This window comes from Phyllostomus discolor, chromosome 4 (assembly GCF_004126475.2).
Source record: "Phyllostomus discolor isolate MPI-MPIP mPhyDis1 chromosome 4, mPhyDis1.pri.v3, whole genome shotgun sequence".
Classification (NCBI taxonomy): domain Eukaryota; kingdom Metazoa; phylum Chordata; class Mammalia; order Chiroptera; family Phyllostomidae; genus Phyllostomus; species Phyllostomus discolor.
This window is the reverse complement of record NC_040906.2, coordinates 51,968,841-51,995,135: the sequence shown is the minus strand read 5'-3', so window position 1 is coordinate 51,995,135 and position 26,295 is coordinate 51,968,841. Positions and strand designations below refer to the sequence as shown.

The following is a 26,295-nucleotide window of genomic DNA, read 5'->3' as shown; positions in this document are numbered from 1 at the left end:
GACACTACTTCAGGGATTCCTTTATGCATGGTTGGTGATTCAAAAATCCATCCCCTAGTCATTGGTGTTAATTTCTTTTTATGTAGTGGGGATGGATGACCCTTCAGTGCAGTTCCTCTGTAACTTTGAGGAGTAAAAAATGTCCATCAGATTACTTCTTGCTTTTTTTCCTAGAGTGCTTATGAGGGAAACATTTCTTTCATGTTGTTACTTTTACTTTAGTAAGTACCAATAACTGTTCATAATTTCGTCTGCCTATCCATGGTTTGGTAACATTTCTTTTTAGAGTTATCATTTTGTAAGCATGTTGCCCTTTATTATTTTCAGCTGTTTTATTATATTTCTTAATTGTTCAAAGTAAATCATATGGCCTAAGAAATTGGCAAAAGTACAACTTCACTATGCTTTTTGAACTCTCAAGGAATGGGTTGCATAGAGTTGATTTTTTCCTTAAAACTGAATATATATTGCTTTCAAATATCAAAACTGTGATATATGAAAATCTATTTTTAAGCCCTGGCCAGGTGGCTCATTTGGTTGGAGAGTTGTTCCGTATACCAAAAGGTCACATACCTAGGTTTCAGGTTCAATCCCTGGTCCAGGCACATATGGGAGGCAACCAATCAACATTTGTCTCTCAAATCAATATTCCTCTCTCCACCCCTCTCTAAAATCAATAAACATATCATCAGGTGAGGAATTAAAAAAAAATAGAAACGAAGATCTATTTTAAAATGTATTGTGTGCTTCTCCAGCATTAGAGAGATAAGTGTTAAGTATATTTTAACCAATTCCTGTCTTAATTGTTTTGATGACTGTCAGTTAACATGCCGTGTTGGAATACAGATCACACAGACATCACCTAGCCTTGTGCTGTAGGGTAGCCTCTAGCTACATGCGGTTGTTTAAACTTAGATGTAATTTTTTTTCTTTTTTCCCCACCATTTTTTTATTGTTGTTCAAGTACTAGATGTTAATTAATAAAACTAAGTGAAATTAAAATTCAGTTCCTTGGCTACACAAGCCACATTTCAAATGCTTTATGTCACCTGTGGCTACTGGCTACTATATAGGACAGCACACATACAGAAGATTTCCCTCATCACAGAAAGTTATGTAGGTGACTTAAGGACAGAGATGTTTTGTTTTTTCACTGTTGTATTCCCTACAACGAGACACAACCACAGTTGCACCTTTTATTATAAGTCACAGTAAGTACTTGCTAGGTAGAGTTTAGTAAGTGGCTCAAGACTGGTGCTTTGTTTTTCTTTTGATTTTTGTAATTTTTAAAAGGATTTTCTACTGGCAACTTTTTTACAGTCCAGTGGCAGTAGCATCCCTTTCTTCTTTCAGTTCTTTTGTCCATTACTCTGCATATTGCTGTCTTGGAAATCAGATAGCCAAACCATGCAAAATAAATGTACAGTAAATAGCATCTAAGAGTGGTCTTGAAGTAATGTTGTGAAGAACAATTGTACATAAATGTTTAATCACTGTGTTGTACACCTGACACTAATTAATATTCTGTATCAACTGTCATTGAAAAATCTTTAAAAAAAGGAAGAAAGAAAAACAGAAAAGAATGAGCAAGGTAAATACATTACTTTGTGGCCTTTACATTGCCTGCTCAGAGTCCTTTTAGACTTAATAGCTGGTTTTCAAATGGTGTTCCTTATAGGTGAGGTGTGAGTATGCTCTTAGATTGTAGTAATTTAATTTCTACTTTTTGGATAGAAAGAACATATCTTTAAACTTTTTGATTTAAAAAAGTACATAAGTGTATAGCTTGATGAATTTTCATGTACAACACACTGTGTAACAGGCTTCCCAACCCCTTCCAGTCTCACCCCAATGACTCTCCAACACCCCAGCATGAATAAATACTATCCTGATATTTTTAAAATGTATTTTTATTGATTATGCTATTACAGGTGTCCCATTTTTTTCTAGCCTTTATTCCCCTCCACTCTGCACCCACCCCACCAGCATTTCCCCCCTTAGTTCATGTCCATGTACTTTATGTATAAGTTCTTTTGCTTCTACATTTCCTATAGTATTCTTAACCCCTTCCGTCTATTTTGTGCCTATCATTTATGCTTCTTATTCGCCATACCTTTTCCCCCATCCCCCTACCTGCTAATACTCCATGTGATCTCCATTGCTGTGATTCTGTTCCTGTTCTAGTTGTTTGCTTAGTTTGTTTTTATTTTTGTTTTTTGTTTTAGGTTCTGTTGTTGATGGTTGTTTCTTGTCATTTTACTATTCATATTTTGATCATCTTTTTCTTACATAAGTTCCTTTAATAGTTCATATAATAAGGGCTTGGTGGTGATGATCTCCTTTAACTTGACCTTTTCTGGGAAGCACTTTATCTGCCGTCCCATTCTAAATGATAGCTTTGCTGGGTAGAGGAGTCTTGGATGTAGGTTCTTGGCCTTTCATGACTTGAATTCTTCTTTCCAGCCCCTTGTTGCCTGCAAGGTTTCTTTTGAGAAATCAGCTGATAGCCTTATGGGCATGCCTTTGTAGGTAACTGTCTCCTGTTCTTTTGCTGCTTTTAAGATTCTCTCCTTATCTTTAAGCTTGGGTGATGTAGTTATGATGTGCGTTGATGTGTGCTTCCTTGGGTCCAACTTCTTTGGGACCCTCTGAGCTTCCAGGACTGCCTAGAAGTCTATTTCCTTTGCCAGATTGGGGAAGTTCTCCTGCATTATTTCTTCAGATAAATTTTCCATTTCTTGCTTTTCCTCTTCTCCTTCTGACACCCCTATGATTCAGATGTTGGAATGTTTCAAGTTGTCCCAGAGGTTCCTAAGCCTCTCCTTATTTTTATGAATTCTTGTTTCTTCATTCTGTTCTGGTTGAATGTTTATTTCTTCCTTCTGCTCCCAATCATTGATTTGAGTCCCTGTTTCCTTCCCTTCACTGTTGGTTCCCTGTACATTTTCCTTTATTTCACTTTGCATAGCCTTCATTTTTTCCTTTACTTTGTAATCATATTCAACCATTTCTGTGAGCATCCTGATTACCAGTGTTTTGAACTGTGCATCTGATAGGTTGGTTATATCTTCATTACTTAGTTCTGGTTTTGGAGCTTTGATCTATTCTTTCAATTGGGCCCCCCTTTTTTTTTCTCTCTCTCTCTCTGCCTCTTATGTTGTAAGGGACAGAGCCTTAGGTATTTGCCATAGCGGGACAACCCACCTTGCTACCTTGTGGTACTGTTTGTGGGGAAGGGGTCAGAGAGGGAACTATGCCCCTTGCTTGGCCAGGCCAGCTTTTAGTCACTTGCCCTGCTACCCACGATCAAATTGGGCCCTTCTAGCACTCATTCCTAGGTGGGTGGGCTTATGTACATTCTAGGACCCTGTGGTTCTCTCCAACAAACTCTCCTGTGAAGCTGGGAATTTCTCCTGCAGCTGTAACCCCCATAGGTTTTGACAGCCAAAGGTTTCAAGGCTTTATTTTTCCAGGCTGGAACACTGGATTGCGCAGTCTGTCTCACTCCCCAGTTGTTTCTCCCAATTTATCCACATGTAAATGTGGGACCGCCGGTCTGTCAGCTGCCACCTTGCCATGCATCTTCTCGGCCCCCGCTGCCCCGCTTCACCGCTCCTACCAGTCTGGATGAATGTTTCTTCTTTAACTGCTTGGTTGTCGGACTGCCACACAGTTTGATTTTATGGCAGTTCTGGTTATTTTTTGTTTTTAAATTTGTTGTTGTCCTTCTTTTGGTTGTGCGAGGAGGCACAGTATATCTATACCTTCACCTCCATGTTGGCCAGAGGCCCACTGTCCTGATTTATAACAGCATAGATCATTTTGGCCTGTTCTTATGTTTTATATAAATGGAATCATATGATAGATATATATATTCATTTGTATTTGGCTTCTTTTATTGCTTGTGAGATTTATCCATGTTTTGTATTGTTGTAGAGACTTTCATTAATACATTTTATGCCATTGAGAGCATGTACCAAAACAATCTATCCTGCTGTTGATGGGCACTGCGTAGGATTCAGTCTGAGGCTATTATGAATAGCACTGCTATGAACGTTATACTGTATATGCCTTTTGAATAACATGCATGCCCATTTCTATTGGGTATATTAAAGAGTGGAATATTTGGTCAAAGGTGTGCATATTTCAGTATATTAATAGATATTGCCAAATAGTTTACTAATCTACATTCTCACCAGCAGATCTCTTGATTGTTCCATATCCTCATTAACACTTAGTATTTTCCGTCCTTTTTTTGTTTTGTTTTGATCATTCTGATACGTGTGTAATGGTATTGGGTTGTGGTTTTCATTTGCATTTCCTTGATGACAGTTGAAGTTGAGCACATTTTTATAGTTATTGGCCACTTCAGTATCCTCTTTTGTTTAATGTTTGCCAAAATCTTTTAACCATTTCTCCATTGTTATCTTTTTTAGCAGTTTTATTGAGATTAAATCCAGCCCTTTAAGTTTACAGTTTAGCGTTGTTGTTGATTTTTTTAATTAACAGAGTTGTACAACTCTAGTATCTAATTCCATAACCTTTTTAGCACCCCAGGAAGAAACTCCCTACCCATTAGCAGCTACTCCTCATCTTCCCTTCCCTCGGCCCCTGGCAACCACTAGTCTACTTTCTTTTTCTATGGATTTGCCTTTTCTGGACATTTAAATGGAATCATAACTATGTGGCCACTGGCTTCTTCCACTTAGTGTAATGTTTTCAGATTCATTCATGTTGTAACGTCTGTCAATAATTGATTCCTTTTTATTGCCAGATATTCCATTCTGTGAGTGTTCTACAATTTGTTTACCTCTTCGTCAGTTAAGGAATATCAGTTGAGTTTTCATATTCTGGCTTTTATGAATAATCCAACTATGAAATTTAGGTATAAGTCTTTACAGGAACATATTTTCATTTCTCTCAGTCATATACCTAGGAGTGGAATTGCTGGGTCATGTGGTAACTGTTTAGCATTTTGAGGAACTGCCAAGCTGTCTTCCACAGCAGCAGCACCATTTACATCCCTTCCATCAGTGTGTGAGGGTTCCGGTCTCTCCATGTTACTGTCAGCCCTTGTTCTTGTCTTCTTTATGTTAGCTGTTCTCGTCGATGCAAAGTGGTATCTATTTGTGGTTTTACTGTCTTAATGATTTGCAGCATTCTAAATTTGTTCTGAGTACAGTTCCTTTGTATTTTCTTTTTCAATTTTTTACTCTTTTGATGAGCAGAAGTTTGTAGTTTTAGTATAATTTAGCTTATCAATTTTTTTAGTTTGTGATTAGTACTTTTTTGAGCCCCATTTAAGAAGTCTTTTCGTACTTGAAGATCTCAAAGATATTTTTCTGTTTTTCTTTAAAAGCATAATTTATTGTTTTACCTTTGATCTTTAGATCTGTCATTCATTGGAAGTGATTTTTGAGAGACAACACTTACCTCTTCCAAGCTGGCTAACATTTTATGCCTTTTTTTTAATGGGTGAGATAATTAATACATAATTAGAAAAATAGTGTCTTGTACAGGAATTAATTGGTTATAAAGATTGACCCTCAGGTGGTGATTGCAAAGTTAATAAGGAAGATGTGCTTAAGATTTGTAGGACTTCTGTCATATGTCAGAGACTTATTAGCTAAGCATTTCGTAAACTTAAACTCATTCAGTCCCTATAATAATCTTGTAAAGTAGATGACCTTATCCCTTACTTGCAGATGAGAAAACTGAAGCCCATAAAGATAAACTTTCCTGAGCTCACATTGCTAGTAAGTAGGCAAAACCATGGCTCAAAACCAAGTAGTCTAGCTCTAAAACTCTATTATCTTTTTACTGTACATTTTTAAAAATCTTGTAAAACCTTAATTATTTAATTTTCAAATTTAATCTTTTCATCTTAAATTTCTATGCTGTTTGGCCCAATAATAAATGCTAAATGCTGCGCACATGCATGTGTGTGTGTTTGTGTGTGTGTAGAGATGGTTGAAGGAAACAATCAGCTCTCATAAGGGGAGAAAGTATTGAAGTGGTAATCTGATGCTTGAGAGATTAGATGCCTAAGAGATTGTAATCAATGGATAATATTGCCAGAGAAACTTACCTGTGTGGATGTTTAATTTGCTGTGTTGTAGATCTTACTTTACATGCTATGAAATGTAGGAAATTTCCTTTTATGTGTATTAGGGTCAAAAAGAGCATTTCCTAGGGCTCCCTCTGCTGGCTTCTGAGCGGTGCTTAAGATACCTAATTTTCAGAGTTGTGCTGGTATTGTACTAATGATGTAAATAAATTTAAGACAAATTCATTTCAAGGTCCGTTAGAAACAGAAGATATTGGTGTTTTAGCACCTGAAAATGGAAAAATAGAGAAACTTTATTTTAGAATTCAGAGTTATTAAGTCTTTTTTGAGTTTGGGGGAAGAATGTCTAATGGCATTGGAGACTTTGCACTTCAAACAAATGGTGGTAAAACTTTATACTCAGAAGGTGGCATGATAAGAATCTGTGTGAGATCAGCTTTCTAAATTGGTGATGATATTACAAAAAGCACTGTCTTTAGCCAATTTTAACTAAAGGGTAAACTTTCAGAAGCCTCGGGAGAAATGTGAAGTTGATGAATGGACAAATTAGTTTCTAGATAAAATAGGATTAGATGTGAACCCTATTAAATGAAAAACTTCACTCTGAGGGAGCTCCTAGGCTTTATGCTAATTATCTTCTTCACACCTGAAGCACTTTGCACTTAATTGATAGGAACCTAACAGGCATTTCACACCTAGTAGATCTCTGCCTCTTTCCCAGCATCTCTGGGACCTTCCTCACTTTTCTTCTTTCTCCAAGCAGCCACCATTTTCCTTTAGAGCTGCCATTTGAGGAGAAATCTGTTTTCTATTTGGGGATCTAGACATTTTGCATGATAATTCAGGGAGGGGCAAAAGTAGGTTTACAGTTGTTTGAATGGAAAATAATTCAATAATTAATAAATAATACAAGCATAAACTCTGTTTCATCTGCACACAACTGTAAACCTACTTTTGCCCCACTCTGTATATAGAACATAATAGCCCCCATTTAAGAAAACTTGAGTATACAGAAATGAAGTAAGTATATATTATTTTTATTAGAGGTAGCACTTTTAAATCCCTTTGATAATTTAACTTACAAAATGAGTTAGTCCCACATTTCTGGAAAATTTGTATAAGCAAAATCTCAGTTTTACTAAGTTAATCATTGAAAATCTTTATAATGGACAGCTATTTCTTATTGTGACCTATGGAAAAAATTTAGTTTTACTTCTTCAGAGGCAATGATAAGTGTAATTTGGCTTTAACTAAATAAAAGGTAACATTAATCAGGGATTAGTATTATTAATCCAAGAAGTCAGGTATTAAAGGAACACATTCCAGGAACAATCTGGGTTCCATTTTGGAAGCATTAAAATTGTTTGTTACTTGTGTAAGTGGCTGCAGATTTATGTATGGTTGACTGTGTGTATCTATTATTTGCATAGCCTCAGAATTAACTATTAGAACTCTTTACCCCTGGCTCGTGTGGCTCAGTGCATTGAGTGTCGGCCTGTGAATGAAAGGGTTGCTGGTTCAATTCACAGTTAGGGCACATGCCTGGGTTGCAGGCCAGGTCCCCAGTAGGAGGCAGGCACTTGAGAGGCAGCCATACATTGATGTTTCCCTCTCTCTCTTTCTTCCTCCTTTCCCCTCTTGCTGTAAATAAATAAACAAAATCTCTTTTTAAAAAACTCTTTAGACTATTAGAGAAAATCAGTCTACAAATATCAATGCAAACTTTGATTTCATAGTATAGTTTTGACAGTATATAATAACATCAAGAATAAAAATTCCTTGAAAACATTATGAAAATATTTTAGAGAAGTGCAAAATGGATTGCATTAACTTTCTGCTTTTTTTTGTCATATTACCACTGTTACTAGCTACTAATTTTATTATTGCAATTTTAGAAAATATAATAATTTTACTTCATTTCAAAGTTGAGATACTAAACATTTGAGTTGTTAAGCTAAATCTTTTTTTGTTTTGAATTTTTTAAATTTAATTTTATTTTGATTCAGGTTGTTCAAGTACAGTTTTCTGCTTTTTAGCTCCAGTCCAGCCCATCCCCCCAGAGAAGCTAAATAATCTTAATCCATTTAAAGTCCTCTGTAGGGAGGGTTGGGTGGGTGGGTTGGGATGGGAGTAAAAGATAGAAAATTGTACTGCAAAAACAATTTAAAATAAAAAAAAATGATAATAAAATAAAATAAAGTTCTCTGTAAGTCTCACTCCACTCTTTCTTTCCAGTAGCCTCCTTACTGGACTAATAGTTGTAGAATGTTTTTGAGTTTCACCTCTACCACTAGCCAGCTATGGGACCATAGCAAGTCACAGGATGGTTTCTTCACCTGTAAAATGAACAGATTGCACAGAATCCTTTTAAGTGTTTTTAGTGCTTTGTGTCATGGAGAAACCCTTTGAGAATCCAATGGATCTTTATAGACTGAAAACTGCTGATTCATAGAAAATGTTGCATATAATTTTCAGAAGCTGCAGTGTTCCCTGAAGCCACCCACAGACCTCTTGGATTAGAGGATTTCTGATTTTCAGAACCTGTAATTCTGTATTTCTACCCCACCCCACCCTGTTGTCTAGTTACACTATATTATGATCCTCATTTTTCAGACTCCTCCTGTTGGGTTTTTACTCATTTCATCATTTCAGATGTCCTTATCCCTTTATTCATCTCCACCTTTGAAAGTTCTACCCCTTTTTAAAGGACAGTTCAAATGTGTGTGTGTGTGTGTGTGTGTGTGTGTGTGTAGCTTCTTCAACTAGAATTAATCTTTCCCATAGAACTTTATACCTACATTTAGCACTTCCTTCTTTGGTCTTGCGGCACAGTTATTAGAGTACTGTATGTCCTTTGTCTCCCCTTTCCCTCCTTGCCTGTTTCTCCATAGATTATAAATGTTTTGACATCAGCTGCTGTGTTCCTGTATTAGTTTTGTAATTGAATTGTTCCTTGCTAGTAGTCATGGAATAAATACTCACTAAAAGAATTTGAATTTGTCGCTTGATTATAATAACTATCTGCTCTGTCATGTGCCTAAATGCTAGGAGGATTGCCCCCCACCCCTGCCTCCACAAAACAGAAAGTGGTGTGATATAGAACCGTAGAGGGAAAAGCTTGTATAGGAGGTAAACTTAAAGGATGGGTAGAATTTAGGAAGCTGCAAGGATATGTATTATCTGGGAGAAATGAAAAGAAGTGGGAGAACTAGTGTGTTTTATAATTCCTTATCAATAAAATCAATCTATTTTTACAGAAAAGAGGTATTAAAATTTTATTCACAGTTTTTAATTAAGCTTTGATTTTTCATATTTGCATTTTGTTTTTATAGGTACAAGAAAATTCCCCAGGACACAGAGCTGGACTGGAGCCATTCTTTGATTTCATTGTTTCTATTAATGGATCAAGATTGGTAAGTTCAGCTTTTCGTACTTTTGTCTGTCGTATTTTGTCATTTTGAAAGTGGAATTTTTTATATTATCTGGATGGATATTTATTCATTAGTTACAAACATTATAAAATATATTACCAGTTTGTAAAAATAATTATTTGTAGCCCTGGCTGGGTAGCTCAGTTGGTTAGAGCATAGTCTAATACGCCAAGATTGCGGGTTCAATCCCTGGTCAGGGCACATACAAGAATCAGCCTATGAATGCATCAATAAAATGGAACAACAAATTAATGTCTGTCTGTCTCTCTCTCTCTCTCTGTCTCTCTTTCTCCTTCTCTTTCTCTCTCTCAAATGAATTTTTTAAAAATAAATGTTAGCCCTGGCTGGCATAGCTCAGTGGATTGAGCATGGGCTGGGAACCAAAGTGTCCCAGGTTCGATTCCCAGCTAGGGTACATTCCTGGGTTGCAGGCCATAACCCCTAGCAACCGCACATTGATGTTTCTCTTCTCTCTCTCTCTCTCTCTCTCTCTCTCTCTCTCTCTCTCTCTCTCTCTCCCCCTTCCCTCCCTAAAAATAAATAAATAAAATCTTTAAAAAAAATGTTAGTAAACATACGAAAATGTCAATAGTAACACACTATACCTCATATTCCAGTGATTATTTTAAGAGAATAAAATCACTGGAGACTTTTACTTATATGTTAAATATTTAACATATAACAAGAAATAATTAAAATGAAAATGTTTGCCTTTTAAAAAATGTCAGACTTTTTTAGGTTATTGACAAATGCGTTAATAAAGACTCTCAAATAGAAACTTGTCAGTTTCTCAAAACTTGAGAGTTTTCTTAGAGATAATGTTCTAAAAGTGCAGAATTAAAACCACTTTTTGTAAGTTGCTTTCAGTTTACCTGTAGTAAAGTCCTTCAGGAAGGAAATTATATAATTTCAGCAAAGGAAATTCTCGCAACAATGGCTACTTGGCTGGCTTATTTTTTTCACAACAGTATTAAGTTTTATCATTTACCAACATCTCCTACATAATGGCCTTTCTTCATTTATGTAATGAAATATTTAACATCCTGTTTCCATTTTCTTTTCCTGCCAGTTTCAAATAAATAAATAAATAAATAAGTGTATATTTATGAGTAGAATCCAAAATTAAACTTCAATGCCAGTAAATGTTTTAGATTTTAAAGTCAAAGTCATACCAATCCTGTTATAGTAATATGACCTCTTATGGTGTATTTTGGGGTTGGTTGGTTTGTTTCTTTATCACTGAAGCCCTAGGTCCCTTCAACTCATGCTATGTTGGAAGTCCCACGATCTCTAGTCAGCTGTTTGAAAGAAGTCCGTTGTTGCTAACATAAGAGTTGTTTTTAATGTCTTTACATTCTTTTAGTTGGAGGATCATTTGAATGTTAATGAAACCTTTGCCATTGAATGCTTTGTGTTGATCATTAATATGACTCCAATAAGGCCATAGGTGGCTTAAGTTAAAATAGTTAACATTAAATTTTTATTTATTGAGAAAAAATAATTTTATGTGTTTACAGAATAAAGACAATGATACTCTTAAAGATCTACTGAAAGCCAATGTTGAAAAGCCTGTAAAAATGCTTATCTACAGTAGTAAAACACTGGAGCTACGAGAGACCTCAGTCACACCAAGTAACATGTGGGGTGGCCAGGGCTTGTTGGGAGTAAGCATTCGCTTCTGCAGCTTTGACGGGGCAAACGAAAACGTTTGGCATGTGTTGGTAGGTATCAACTCTAAGCTGTTACGTGCAGTTGAAGAAGCAGTGTGGAAAGGCGTCCTAATAGTAGTTGTCTCCAGTTTGGTGAGATTGTAGGGGTGGTGGTATTGGTCTGTCTTTAGTTCTTAAAAATCAGAATTTATTGCTGTTAAAATAAGGATAATTTTTTAAAAGCATGAGGAAGAGAAGTGAATGTAAATGCCTAAGAACTATTTTTCTAATAATTTGTCCATTATAAGAAATGTTAAAGCAGATAGCTATAGAAATATTTTAAATATTTATTAAATATGATCTTTAAACTTGGAAGATTTAAAAATATTATGTTTCGTAGTTTCAGACATTATCTCTAACAAGGCAGTTACAAATATAGGGGTTTTTAATTACTATAATTAAGGATTGTGAACTATAAAATTTGGAAGATTATTTTACGTACATTAATTTTGGGGTGTGTTTTTGTGTCAATCTAGGAAGTAGAACCGAATTCTCCTGCAGCACTGGCAGGTCTTAGACCTCACAGTGATTATATCATTGGAGCAGATACTGTCATGAATGAGGTAATTAGTATGTTTATTAATAATGAAAATTATATAACATTTTCTTATTAACGGTTGCATTCAGAAGTATATTTGCATACTTTGCATTTAGAGGTGAAATTTAGATCTTTGCTGGTCAAGCTAGCTTATGCCTAAGAGTGTTGAACAGAGCATCTGGGGGGTGTCTCATTAGGTATAGCTGTGAGGAAAAATGCCCACTGCGTAGCAGTTGCACAGATTTTGTGTATGGTGTACAAAAATCGCTTATGTACCGCAACACTAAATCAGATCCTCATTTTGGTTATTGACTTCGTTTTCTCTTCTTGATAAGGTAACAAAATTGGCTCTGCTATATTAGTCAGATTCTTTTCCTTGCCTGTTAGCTAGTGGGAGCATATATTGCCAAGAGAGAAAAATAAGGCGACCACATAACCAGATATAGAGCAAAAGCAGAATATGGAGAATTTGGCTGTAGAAGAATTTTACTAAAACTGCTGACTAGGTCTTATGGAACTGGACATAGGCCTTGCACATAGTAAATAGGTAACATTAAACCTTATTTGGAGTATTAGTTTTACGAAATGATTTTTGTGTCTAAGGCAGGGTCCACAGCATGTGTGTGTGTGTGTGTGTGTGTGTGGTTTGAAGTTTCCTAGTAATTCTGGTATTAGGCAGGTTTGAGTCTCAATGTTCTAAGATTCAGTAACATAAAAATATTTTTCTCCTGTGATGCCTTTGCAGTCTGAAGATTTGTTCAGCCTTATTGAATCACATGAAGCAAAACCATTGAAACTGTATGTGTATAATACAGACACTGATAACTGTCGAGAAGTGATTATTACACCAAATTCTGCATGGGGTGGAGAAGGCAGGTAAGGTCATTGTTTAGACTAAGTTATTTATGACTAAGTTAAACTTCGATGTATTGTAAAAATTGTTTTTATTCTGAAACAAGTTAGTGGTTTATTATTATAAGACTTCTTGAGAAATGGAAAATATTGACCTAGACTATTAAATCAAATAATTCATTTTTTTATTTTAGAGAGAGAAATAATGATTTATTCTTTCACTTATTTAAGCATTCACTGATTGATTCTTGTATGTACCCTGATCAGTAATTGAACCCTCAAGCTTGCCTTATCAGGACGATGCTCTGACCAACGGAGCTGCCCAGCCCTGGCCCCTATTTTTTTAAAGCACATATTTAGGGAGACTGGTATATATACGATAGCTCTTTTCTTTACTGATCTAAGCTCACAGCCATATTTGATTTTGTTTTGTTATTTTAATAAAATAGTTCAGTTTTATTTTATTTTCCTAATTCCCTTCCCCAACAATGGGACAATACAGTGTAACTTTCTCTAGCTGCTGAGAAAATTTCTTAGACTTTGTGGGAACTGTTGACTTTCAGAAATAGGCTAATTTCAACCAAAAGTTTGCAGCAACAATAAAATGCACTTGGAAGGAGGATCAAGCCAAGCAGATAAATCAGTTTTCTGGGACTGTTTATCAAGTCAATTCCCTAATTTCAAAAAGTCAGACCAAAACAAAACATGCTGATTTGCATTGCTTTTTTTAGGTCTTTCAGCTGTTGTTTAAATTGTACAAAATTTTCACTATTTTGAAAGTTCTAAGAGCCTTTTTTAATTTGAGGAATTATTGAACATAAGTCATGATTATAGGAAAGCTGAGGGCTTGGAAACTTCCAAGTGTTTTGTGAAAATCTGGCATTTGCTGGGAAAAAGATGACTTAGTTGACACAGGCAGACAAAGCCTCTGTTTACTCACTTACCTTTACCCAGACTGCCTGAGATTCTGCAGCTGAACATGCATTGCCACCAGCATGCCAAGTCGTTGCAATTTGAGAAAATGAGATGGAAGTATTTTAAGAATCTGGTCTGTCTGAGGCAATACTTTTGATGAAGTCATCATTGTCCATTGTCCATGTTTATAACCACAGAAATATGATCCTCTCAAGGCATTCAAAGTCCACTAATTTCAGACGGACTGCCTTGTAAACTGTATTTGCAGAGAAACTGCTGTATTTATTAGAATGGCAAATTTTCAGTTTACAAAAGAAACTGATAGTTTCTCCAGTTAGGACACTAACATTCCAGGTTTAGTATTGGGTTAGCCAAAATGTCTGTTATGCTTTTTCATAAAATAAAAAACACATTTTTCATTTTCACCAATAACTTTATTGATTTGGATATTTTGAGTATGTCGGCTATCTCTAGAGGGTAGAGGCAACGGGTGCTGCTGAACATCTTCCAACACATAACACATCCCCACAGCAAAGAATTATTTAGCCAGAATGTCAGTTGTGCCAAGAAAACTTTGCAAACCACTTTTGACACATTCGATCAGTCACAGCAACTTCTCCATACACTGCATGAATCTTTTTTTGAAGTTCAGTTGCATTTTTACCTTAAAAGAATAAAGCAGTGTGTCAAAAGTGTTGTGTATCTTCTTCATCTTCAGTATTAAAATGGCTGCACAGAAATTCACCAATTTTGGTGTATTTGTTTTGAATGCACATTGATATGACAGCTGTCACAATACAATCTAACAAACTTTTTTAAATGACATTAAAGACAACTAAGCACTACTAGAGCCATTCTACAGAAAAAAAAAAAACACATAATGGACTTTTTGGCCAACCCAATACCACAAGAGTGCTTGGTGAGCCTGGAATCAAAGTACAAGGCGGAAGTTCTGCAGGTGGTGAAGTCGTCACTGGTTCTTTAATTTTTAATTACACTGCTACATTCTTGTTCTTGGAGCCCTTCTTTTCTAGACTTTGGCAGTTATTCCTCTTGTTTGGCAGACCTTTGTCCTTTTGCCGTGGTTTAGAAACATCGATCAGGCACTGCTGATCAGTCACATACAGACCACTTTCCCGAACCTGCCCTCATTGGGCATATGTCTGCCTCTGGTTTTTATTCCTTCCTTAGAGGCTGGCCATGTGTCTTTCATTTAAGCGTATTTCTCTTAGTTTTCATTCTTGAGCAAGTTTGCAGAAGGTCTTGCTGTTGCCTCAATGGCCTCTCTACTACCAACTAGTTATTAAGAGGCACCTTGTTTTAAAATGCAGCTACCTCTGAGAGGCTGTCATTGATCAGTATAAATTAATCTTACTTTCTTCCTCCAAATTTATCTGAGACCCAGTTCAGTAAGAATTGCAGTTTTGATGGTAGAAGGGAGGAAAAGTGAGAGAAGAAGTAACAAGTGATTTTGTGATATGAAGCATCATTGGAAAATCGGATTTGGGTAGAGCTGAAGTTCATCACTGCCTGCCCTCCCAGCTGTTGATGGGGCAGTACACATGGAAATGATAAGTGCTGTGGCAAGGGAGGCGCAGACATGTCTGTGTGTGGCCTACACAGACAGCGTCAAGTAGTTTGGGAGATAAAAGCAACCATGGAAGAAACATGGTTGGAACCTGATTGTGATGGGCCTTAAATAACCGGGGTCAGGAATGTGTGCGTACTTTGGGCAGCGGGACTATCAGTGGGGCTTCCTCGGTTCCTGTCAGTAGAGCCCAACTGTCATTGTTGTAAACAGACATGAGTTTATTGTGGAATCACTCATATAATCAAAGAACCAGCTAAAGAATCAAACTTGGAAAGGACAGGACTCAGAACACCTCTAGGGATTTAGAGAGTAAGTATTGACAGTTTCATCAGTATTCTACTTAAGGGATGAGCCGTTTTTGTTTTTCTGTGGCTCCCAAGATTTGTAGCTATGGACAAGAGAGTCGATAGGCCTGGCTTTGGTCATTAGCCACTCCTTAGTTTGGGTGGAAGAGGCCCCATGATCGACAGTCACACCAGCACTGCGTAATGGCAAAGAAAGAATTCTCCAAAGAAAAGAAGGAAAAATAAATATTGGTAGGCCACAGACAATGGAAAGAAGCAGTGTGATCATATCATTTAAAAGATGGCCTCTGGTAATAGTAGGAGGATGAATTAGAAGGAATCTGGATTAATTTGGATTGATTTGTGTCAGGTTCTGAAACGGAACTCCGAGATATGTAAATGACATCATCATACAGAAGTGCTTAGGCACCTTCTGTGGAAAGACTGTGTCATTCATTCAGCAAATGATTATTCAGTGTCTGCCATGTACCAGGAGCTGTCAAGGCATTAAACAAGACAAGGCCTCTGCTGTCAAGAACCTTAACATTTTATTAGGGGAGACGAAAATAAATAACTATGCAGTGTATTAGATGGTGATCAAGGCTTGAAGAAAAATAAAGGAGAGGGTAGTTAGTGTCCATAGTGCAGAGAAGGGTGCTGTTTCATAAAAGGATGGTCAGAGGAGACCTCTGATAAGATGACATATTTAAAAGAATGGAAATTTGTTTTTATATTTAAAAATATCAATGAAATGCAAGCTATGATTGATAACAGTATTTAAAAATATATATTTTCATAGCCTGGGGTGTGGCATTGGATATGGTTATTTGCATCGAATACCTACACGCCCTTTTGAAGAAGGAAAGAAAATTTCTCTTCCAGGACAGATGACCGGTACACCTATTACTCCCCTTAAAGATGGGTTTACGGAGGTAAGATAACTTACTACCTGGTTATATCAAAGTTTTCACCAAAATGAGTCAAGTGTTGGTGTGTGCGGTGGTAGCACTAATTGAGATAGGGCAGATGATGAGTTAAGTATTGACCATGTTGAATTTGAATATCCATTTGGATATCCTACAGGTCTGGATTTTAAGAAAGAGGACAAGGCTAGTGATGGGGATTTGGAAATCATCAGCAAAGAGAAGGCAGTTTAACCCAGTGAGTGCTGATAAAAGTTGTCAAGGGGTTGGCCCTAGGTAGGCCAAAGGACTGAAGTTGGAATCTTGAACATGGAATCTTGTTCCATGTAGACACTAGACACAATCTAGTGTCTAAATGGATGGGCAGAGGAAGGGGACCCAACAGAGGAAGCTTGGGAGAAGTCCCAGAAGAGACTAAAGTTTCAAGTAAAAGGGAAAAGGAAGGTAAATGGTGAATGATAAAGTGATGATAGCTGGTGCTTACTGTTTCGAGAAACTTAACTGGGAAAGCAAAGAATGCTAGTTGTGTGGGAACTACCATAGGATCAAAATGAAGCTTTTTCAGAAATAAGAGATATTTGCACAGGACTAAAGGCTTTTAGAATGTTTCTATGCAGACTTCACAGGATGGTTAACTCTTGTGTGCATGATTGAATCAAAACCAAACATCCAAAAAGAAAATGCTACAGTTGCAAAGAAAGGGCTGCAACAACTGTCATTTTATGGTACACAGTGTGACCATCCCCGATTCTAGAGGAAGTGACAGGAGCTATGAATAAATACAACCTCTGCTCCCTCTTCATCCCCGCCACTGGCTCATGGCCAGAGCCAGTGTAGTTATGAGTTCAGACTCCTCTGACCGTATCTGCTCCCCTAACCAGATGAGCCTGTGGGGCAGTCAGAAGGCCAGAGGATGAAGTGGCGGCTAGAGAAAAGGGCCAGCATGCAAGTCATGTTGAAATGTGCCAGAGGGCACTGGAGCTGGCAGAAAATACTGAGAGGTGAAACCCCCAGCCCCCACCCCCATCACCCATCTGTAGAGACTCCATGTAGACTCACTCATTTTCTCTTGCTGGAAAGTGGAGATCTGGCTGCCACATTTATTCATTGATGAGAAAAGAAGAAGGTGGACTTAAGAGGTTAGGCATCTTGAGAAACTTACAAGGAATGTATCATGACTTTAAGTCTTCCAGATGATTTCTTCCATGAGCAATGAAAGTTAAAAACAAAAACGGGCTGAGAATTCAGAGAAGAGGAAAGCAGTGCTGTTACAAGGGTTGAGTAAAGTGATTTTTGGATGGTCAGAAAGGAGGAGAGAGTAGAATCTCCTCCTAGTGTGGAAGTAGCTAGAACAGGGTGTGTAGCAGTTTAGATTCCATGTATCAGGAAATGAAGCGACAGAGTGGGCAGAGGTTTGCAGTGCCCGGTCCTTGGCGTGTATCAGAATTAGGTAGGAGTGTCTGAAGGCAGAGTGCCAGGTGAAAACTTTTGATAGCTAGTATATGATCAAAAAATATATAGAACTGATGAGAGCTAACTTTTATGTTTTCTTTTAACTAAATCTGAGTGGGGTTTATTTTCTTTCTTTTTTGGAAGGTCCAGCTGTCCTCGGTTAATCCCCCGTCTTTGTCACCACCAGGAACTACAGAGATTGAACAGGGTCTGTCTGGACTTTCTATTAGCACAACTCCACCAGCTGTCAGTAATGTTCTCAGTACAGGTATATAGAAAAATGTATTCTGTTTTTCAAGTCTGTTTTTGTTTCACATAATACTCTGTTCTGTCTTGCTCTGCATTGACAGGCCCTGCCTGCATGTGAAAGTTAGAACTGAATCAACGGGCACTGTACACACCGGGCAAGCATTTACACCTCTCCATGGATTTCAGACTTTGGGCTTCTCTTAATGTTGCACAAGTTGTAGAGTCAGGACTCTGCCTTTAAATTGTGTTTAATTGCTCTGTTTACTCAACAAATGTTTGTGTATCTCCTAGGTGGTAGACACTGGGGACACAGAAGTGAGCGGGAGGCCATTCCTTTCATAGGGCTCAGCCTTGCTCAGAAAACATGTGTCTATCTCCTTTTCTTTATTCCTTGTTCTATTTGTTTTAATTTTTTTGACAGCTTTATCAATATCTAATTCATCTACCATCTATTTCACCCACTTAAAGTGTACAGTTCAGTGGGGGTTTTTTAGTATATTTGCAGAGTTGTGTAATCATCACTTCAGTCAATTTGAAAACATTTTACTACCCCAGAAGAAACCCTGTACCCATTATCAGTCACTCCGTATTTCTCCCCTGAGCCCCCACTTTCTATGGACTTGCTAATGTAGGCATTTTGCATGTGTAGTGTTCTGTTACTGGCTTTTTTTCATTTTAAATAAATAAATAATGTTTTTAAGGTTCATTCATGCCATAACATATTCATACTTCACTCCTTTTTCATTCTTTTCTATGGCTAAATATTGTTTCATTGGATGGATATTCCACATTTTGTTTATCTATTCATCAGTTGAGGTACACTTTTTGGCCATTATTAATAATGCTGCTGTGAACATTTGTGTTCAAGTTTTTTTATGTGAACACGTTACCATTTTTCTTGATTATATACATAGGCATGGAATTGCTTTGTCACATAACTTTTTTTTTTTAGATTTTATTTATTTTTAGAGGGGAGGGGAGGGGAGGGGAGGGAGAAAGAGAGGGACAAGATGTGTTTCATGCTATTATGACTTTTTTCTTATATCCCATCAAATGCTCCTATCGTTTATTCCTGAGTAGACTTAGTAAAGGTGGGTTGGGGTACTTCCCAAGGCAGCAGCTGTATCTGTGTCTTAATAACTCTCACCTGCTTTAGAGTATGCGTTCCACTGCCTTCTGATGAGCGCTCTTCTGATTTTAGGGCACAGCTGACATCTCTCTTCAAGTCCCAGTTTCTTTTCTGACTTTTTAAATCTTCTCTTACTGCATTGCAGTTATACTTGTGTAGTCTTACAACCATATGCACTGAACGAACTCCTTGGCCTTATTATTACACTACAGAGAAATGGCTCCTCAAATATTAAAAGAAAGACAAATTTAAATAAAGCAGTAATTGCTCGAAAGAGACTGAGAAATACAATTTTCATTTTAAGTCAATTTAAAAATACTCAAATGTTCTAGCATCATAGCATGTGAAAAATTGTTTTTTGATAGGCATTTATTTTTGTGTCTTTGCTTTTAACTATATTGCTACAAAGTAGCCCAAACAGTTACTATGGAAATAAGGAAGTAATGGTTTTTAAAAATAACTACTTTGTGGATTGATAATTTTTATTTAAAAAAAATTTTTTTAAAGATCTTATTTCTTTATTTTTAGAGAAGAGGGAAGGGAGGAAGAGAGGGAGAAAAACATCAGTGTGTGGTTGCCTCTCATGAGCCCTCTGTTGGGGACCTGGCCCACAACCCAGACATGTGCCCTGACTGGGAATTGAACTGGCAACCCTTTGGTTCGCAAGCTGGCACTCCATCCACTGAGCTACACCATCCAGAGCAGGATTGATGATTTTTAGATTATGAGTTTTAGAAAATAAATATATCATTTTGAAATGGCATTAATAAATGTGGCCTTTTTGGTACACCACCCACACACACACACACACACACACACACACACACTTCCTGAGCACGTTCATTGCTCATTTTCTCTGCAGAGAACTTAACACCATTTTACATGCTATGTATTTTACTGGTTTGATACTGGTCTCCCTTTCTTCTCCTGCCCTTCATTAGAATGTGGGTTTCCTGAAGGTAGTGATTCCTATTTTCTTCATGCTCTAAAGTGGCCCAGGGTCTAGGACAATGTCTGACGTATAATAGGTACCCCCCCCCCCCCAAAACTTGAGTGAATGAACACACCAACCAACCATCCAACCCCTTTGAGAATATGATAAAAGCAAAGAATCCTCTTCTACTTTTGCATGGTTCTAGTTTCTGCAGGAGAGTAAATACATGAATAAATAAATACCTGAAGATGGTTCCTTCATACTTTTGGGCATAGTTTATTCCTGCCACGACTGTATTTAGGCAGATCTCTATAAGACAAAATCTAGAATCCATGTGCAGTATTACTCTTGTTTTGACATCAGCAAAGTCTCCCTATGAGTAGGTGATGGTCTTTCTTGGGCGTCGTTATAAGTTACTTGTACGTGAAGAACATAACCTCCTCAAGCTAACATCAGTGAAAGTGGGAATGTACTAGACTTCAAACTGTCACAGAACCTACGGTCAAAAAGAAGTGGAGATTCAGGAAGCCAGGTTATCCTCCCCATCTCTGGAGGTCCACCTGCTCTTTCGTCTCTTTCCAGTCGTCTGCATCGTTCTCCTCTTTCCGAGACCAGCAGTCACGGCTTCACATGGCACGTCCCTCGCACCCTTCCCTCAGCCCTAGGTACCCACGGTTTCATAGTTCAGGAGTCCAACGGAGATTGGCTAGAATCCTTCTTATTCTTTCCATTACTTACTTTCTTTATTTAAATTGTAGAATACTTGTGTTCTATTTCCAAACTTTTAAAACAGTTTTCTAATCTAACCCTGCTTAGGTCAAGTATAAAACTCTCATCCAGTGAGCTTGGCTGGGATGCTTTGCAGAGCCTCCCGCCCTCTTGGTCTAGGCTCTGTTAACAGCTTCCACTGGGAACCGTGGGCAGAGTAGATAAGCCAGCTGGGACACACAGCGACACAGCCAGAAACCAACTAAACGACGTCTCACTGAGTGAAGACCTGGCCACTGGGGTGTCTTACTGTAGTCTGTTCATTCTTTATCAGCCGGGTTTCTTATCAGTTCTTTAAATACTGTGCTTTTATTTTAGGTGTACCAACAGTACCATTATTGCCACCACAAGTAAACCAGTCCCTCACTTCTGTGCCATCAGTGAGTCCAGCCACTACATTACCAGGTAAGCGGCGGGAGACTAGAGGTGTGTACAGTAGCAGCATTACTGACATTTTGCATCTTAAAAAAACAGTGAAAAAAATCTTACACCTATATGATGACTTCTTATGTCTTTTAGTCTCATTTTACCTCTGTAACTTTATGATACAGGAGAGCAAGAGGTAACTAGCTGTTCCTTACCCGCAGCCAACTTACTCGCTCCCACCCCCTGCCCGCTGCCCCAGCCCCCCACGCGCAGGAGGCAGGAGTAAGGAGTACGCGCAGGTTCTGCTCTTCAGGTTCTGCTCTTCAGCGCTTCCTTAGTTGGGGCTTCCTAACAGTTGTTCCTGTGAACACACATTGCGCCCCGAGGAGATGCTCCCTATTTGAGTCTTTAGGAGCTCGAATGTCGGGTTTTGGTTTATTTCTTACTGTCTCCAGTGAAGACCAAGTTCCTTTATCTTGCAAATAACAATCAAATATTATTTCAGTGATCGAATATATTTGCATTGTGAGAGACTTTAATTATATGGCTAAAGATGTCACACAGACATACGAAGCCATCATTAATCTGCTAAGCAAGTGTGTGCACACACAGACAATGATAAAGCAGGTAATAAAATGTCAACATTTGGGGAATTTGAGTGAAAAAGGTATATGTGGGGATTCTTGTATCAACTGATTTTTGTAACTCTAAGTCTGAAATTATTTCAGAATTTAAAAAACGGTGGTGGGGTGGAAAAGCCAGAGAGTCTGTACACTCAGCCAACAAAGGAAAATTCAGTTCCATTTACTACCATACTTGCTGGCATAAATCGGTACTTTCCTGAGACGCTCGGGCTTCATCATTCTCGCCCTGGCATTTAGAAGTATTCGTGTTTGTCTTAACCCTCACCCACATAGCCATCTGATCATGTAGCTCTAGAAAGACATTTTGCTTCAGTGAGATTTTGTTGTTTGAATGTTTTCCCCAGGGAAATCGGTTTACCTTTTGTTCTCACCTTCTCTTCAGGTCTGATGCCTCTACCAGCAGGACTGCCTAACCTGCCTGCCCTTCCCAACCTCAACCTCCCGGCGCCGCACCTCCTGCCCGGCGTCAGCCTCCCGGAGCTCGTGAGCCCGGGTATGTCGCCCGTCTTGCCTCCCTAGGACGTTGTCTAGTAAAAAGCTCTATCCAGGAAAGCCAGCCTCCATTTCAGTTTTTTTCTGGAAAAGGAAATTAAGTTTAATAAACCTCAGCTGCTTCAAATCAGTATTAATCTATTTTATTTAAAAATAAGAGGAAGAAATGTATGTTTGTGATTCTCCTCTGCCTGGCCGCCTCCTCTCTCCTTTCTCCTTTCCTGGCACCCTGACAGCTCACGCCCCATGAAGGCCAGTTGTGAAAAAGCAGAGCAGGTGTGCACGTCGCACGGCCGTCACTGCAGTGGGTGCACGGTGCGGGTCCACCCAGCGGGGTCAGCACACGTCCTGTGCTGCTCCTTGCGTGTTGGGCGCTGCTGCCCGTGGTGCCTGCCTTGTGTAGCCCGGGCCCAGCAGCACGCTGTGACACTGGCACCCCTGCTCAGCCGGATGGCTTGTTTCTTCACACATACTTGTTATTTAATATGTAGTCTTCATCGTTGGCATGTTTTTATAATAAAATCTAGGAGATTTTAGCTGCAAATAGTTAAGTGAGCAGCTATTCAAAGTGCTTACACCCAGATCTCATGCACTGATGACAGTGAAGCAGCGGAGTCCCACTGGTCTGCTCTTCCAGTTAATGATCACCCAGGTTGCCTTTGACGTTGAGATGGCCATGTGTCAGGGCTGACCCTTCTTTGCTGTAAACTCTGATGCTCACTGTCTTGGTGCTCCCTTTGTCTTTTCTTTCGTGCCCTGTATTCTTGGCTTTTTCCTCTGTTCTTTCCCCAAACTGACAGACTCGAAGAGGTTTGACCAGCCCAGTGGTTGCCCTGAGCCTATTGTACAACCTGCCTTTCCTTTGTTTCTTTTTTTTACATTTTTTAAAGATTTTATTTATTTTTGGAGAGAAAGGGAGGGAAGGAGAAAGAGAAGGAAAGAAATACTAATGTGTGGTTGCCTCTTGCACGTCCTCTATTGGGGACCTGGCCCGCAACCCAGGCATGTGCCCTGACTGGAAATCAAACCAGTGACCCTTTGGTTTGCAGCCACGCTCAATCCACTGAGCTACACCAGCCAGGGCTCCTTTGTTTCTTAAATAAGTAAAGCTGTTGCCCTGGCTGGTGTGGCTCAGTTGGTTGGGAGATTTTCTGCAAAGCAAAAGGCCACAGTTTGAATTCTGGCCAGGGCACATGCCTGGGTTGCGGGCTCTGTCCCCAGTAGGGGTCAGTACTAGATATAGGCAACCAATTGATGTTTCTCTCACTTACTTTCTCCCTCCCCTCCTCTTTTTTAATTAATTAAAATCTTTTTAAAAAGAAGTAACTTCTTTTCCTTTATTTTGCATTTTAAAATCATCACAATAAATCCACCAAGTATAAATAGTTGCCCTCAGTCTTGAGGCTTGAGCAGAGGCTGGGTGCTGACGCTGAGGCTGATGCAGGGGCTCTGTGGCAGACGCCCTCCACAGGCTTTCCCCGAGGGCTGGCCTCTGTGCCGCCTCTGCCTGCTGGTGGTCCAGGGCAGCTCTGACTTGGCTTGCGGCTGTCCTGGAGGAGCAGGGTTCTGTCCAACACTCAGGGCAGCTGCGCTGCCTGCTGGGTGGGCTGCTGTCTGTTCCCACTGGGAGAACCGTGTCTTCCCTGAGCTGCGCTGCGTCACACGGAGCCCAGGTGTCTAGGAGCCTAGAGGCCGGGAACCTTTCCTCCTGTGCCAGCTGGTCTTACAGTGAATACAGGGCAGGCAAAAAAGTAGGTTTACAGTTGTGACTATGTGAAATGCAGTTATTATTTATTCATTGTTGTATTATTTTCCATGCAAACAACTGTAAACCTACTTTTGCCCCACCCTGTGTTTAACTCTGTCCTGGACTCCAGCTGAGGAGGAGTGGAGGCTGTGATTTGTGCTTTCGCTCCTCTGCCTCAGTTTCCTTGATGAAATGCAGATAAAAATAGTCATGTGACGATGACTACTGCTCTTTTAGTGCTGGGTGGATGTATGATCTGTGCCATTTTTGTCCTAGGTTTGCCGCCACTTCCTTCCTTGCCTTCCCGAAACTTACCTGGCATTGCAGCTCTCCCCATGACGTCCGAGTTCCTCCCGTCATTCCCTTTGGTTCCAGAGGTCTCTTCTGCAGCAGGCTCAGGGGAGCTGCTGTCCTCCCTCCCACCCACCAGCAGCCCACCCTCTGACCCTGTCACGACCACCACAAGGGCAGACGCTGCCTCAGCACTCGCCCTGGATGCGACTCTCCCAACTTCCAAGGCCCCCGTCGCTGTTGAGGACAGAGTCAGCGAATCCACCCTGGCCAGCGAGAAACCTGCTTCTGTGGTGACGGATGCAAATGCCTCCGAGTCACCGTAATTTGGAGCCATCTTCGGAGTCGGCACGGTGCATTTGTTTAACCGTGGAAGCAAGTCTGGAAATCAAACTGTCATTAATTTCATACTAGTTTGTACCGTACCTGTAGGCGTCCTGTAAATAACTCTAAGGGGAAACAAGCGAGAGGAGTCGGGGTTGTGTCCTGCCGGGTCAGGGTGGGTTCGCAGGCCGGGGAGGGCGATGTCAGCAAGTGCTTTGATTTTAAAACAACCAAAAAGACTTGCGAGGGCGGCTTGCTGCCAGGTCTCCACTGCCGTCTGGGGGGTGCATCTTGGGAAGGGTGGTGACAGGGTGTCTGCCGGTGTCCCTGTGCCTCTGCTGCTTCTCTGTAAGAAAAGGAAATATTTTCTGCCTAGTACTCCCCTGGAACATTTCTTGTATTTTATAAATCGTTCGTGAGAATGCAGACCAGCTCACTAAACCGTGAAGGGAAGACATTTTCCTCTTTGTCTCCGTGAGTCATGTATCTCTATTAAGGTTTACACAAAAATTCCAACTAAAGATGTTTGTTAAAGCTATACAGTGTGCACTGTTAATTGAACATCTTTTTATTCAGCCTATACACAGATCCTTGTTTTGAGCTCTCAAAATTACTCAGACAACATTTTGTAACTGCTGCTGTCGCTTTATACATCCACCATAAAATGGCATTTAAAAAGAAAAGGAGGGGCCGCCCAGTTTTAAAGCAAAGGTGGCGCTTTGTGGCCACTTAAAATATTACAGCTGTCCTGGGAAAGCATAGACACAGCAATAAACTACAGTGACGGGACTTTTCTTCTTGTGGTCTGTTCACACCCCCGCTGCTGGGGCCGGCGTGCTCGTGTCACTCCAGCGGGCCTCACGTCCTCAGTGTGCTGTTCACGTGCTTGCTTCCTCCTAGTGCTCTCAGGGGTGATGAGTGCAGTGGAATTGATTTGTTGAGTGAAATTAAATGTGTATTATATCTCTTTCTTAAATAAGTCGGAAGAAGTCCATTGGTTACTGACCTGGTACTAACACGAACGTGGCCGAGAGAGCAGTACTTACACTCCGACCACTTGGCTGGAGACTGGAGCTGCTGGCTCCACCCCCGAGCCTCCAGCAGGAGGCCCGTGCCAGCCAGTTTTTAGAATATGTCCATTTCTGGGTCCAGGTTTATACCTAAAGTGGTCCAAAAAAGGCTCCAGCTATAATCAAGCATCTTCTGTTTACATTATAAATATTTCTACAAAGTTCTCTCAATGCTGTTTCTTGGAAAAGAGCTTGTTAACAGGTAGGAAAAATATTCACAAGTATATTAAATGTTAAAAATTTTTTACTTTGCAGGACAGGAAAAGTTGATTAAGTTGTTATTACTTTCTAAAAAATGCTCATGTTAAATTTGTGTGTGTGTGTGTGTGTGAGGTACCTTAGTGGAAAGCAAGTAATTGTTAAGATTTACAAAATGATATTTTATGGCAGTTCTTCCAGCGCAGTGATTCTTAACTCCTGGGAGATCACGGTTGTCATTTGATGATGATGACAGCCCTGGACTGTCTTCCCAGGAAAACGTCCCTAGGCACATGCATGGCACTGAACTCTGGGGGGCGC

At 39.4% G+C, this 26,295-nt stretch overlaps 1 protein-coding gene across 1 annotated transcript in view; it reads left to right on the top strand.

The window, feature by feature from the left end:
• GORASP2 (golgi reassembly stacking protein 2) overlaps positions 1–25,389 on the top strand; it is a 34,432-nt gene extending 9,043 nt beyond the window's left edge. Inside the window, exons 2-10 of the mRNA XM_028510456.2 lie at positions 9,400–9,480; positions 11,016–11,219; positions 11,684–11,770; positions 12,491–12,621; positions 16,187–16,319; positions 17,907–18,030; positions 21,161–21,247; positions 22,235–22,345; positions 24,368–25,389. Of these exons, the coding sequence (XP_028366257.1) occupies positions 9,400–9,480; positions 11,016–11,219; positions 11,684–11,770; positions 12,491–12,621; positions 16,187–16,319; positions 17,907–18,030; positions 21,161–21,247; positions 22,235–22,345; positions 24,368–24,708 (1,299 nt within the window). The 3' untranslated portion in view covers positions 24,709–25,389. The remainder of the gene's footprint in view (positions 1–9,399; positions 9,481–11,015; positions 11,220–11,683; positions 11,771–12,490; positions 12,622–16,186; positions 16,320–17,906; positions 18,031–21,160; positions 21,248–22,234; positions 22,346–24,367) is intronic.
• The last annotated feature ends 906 nt before the right edge of the window (positions 25,390–26,295 follow it).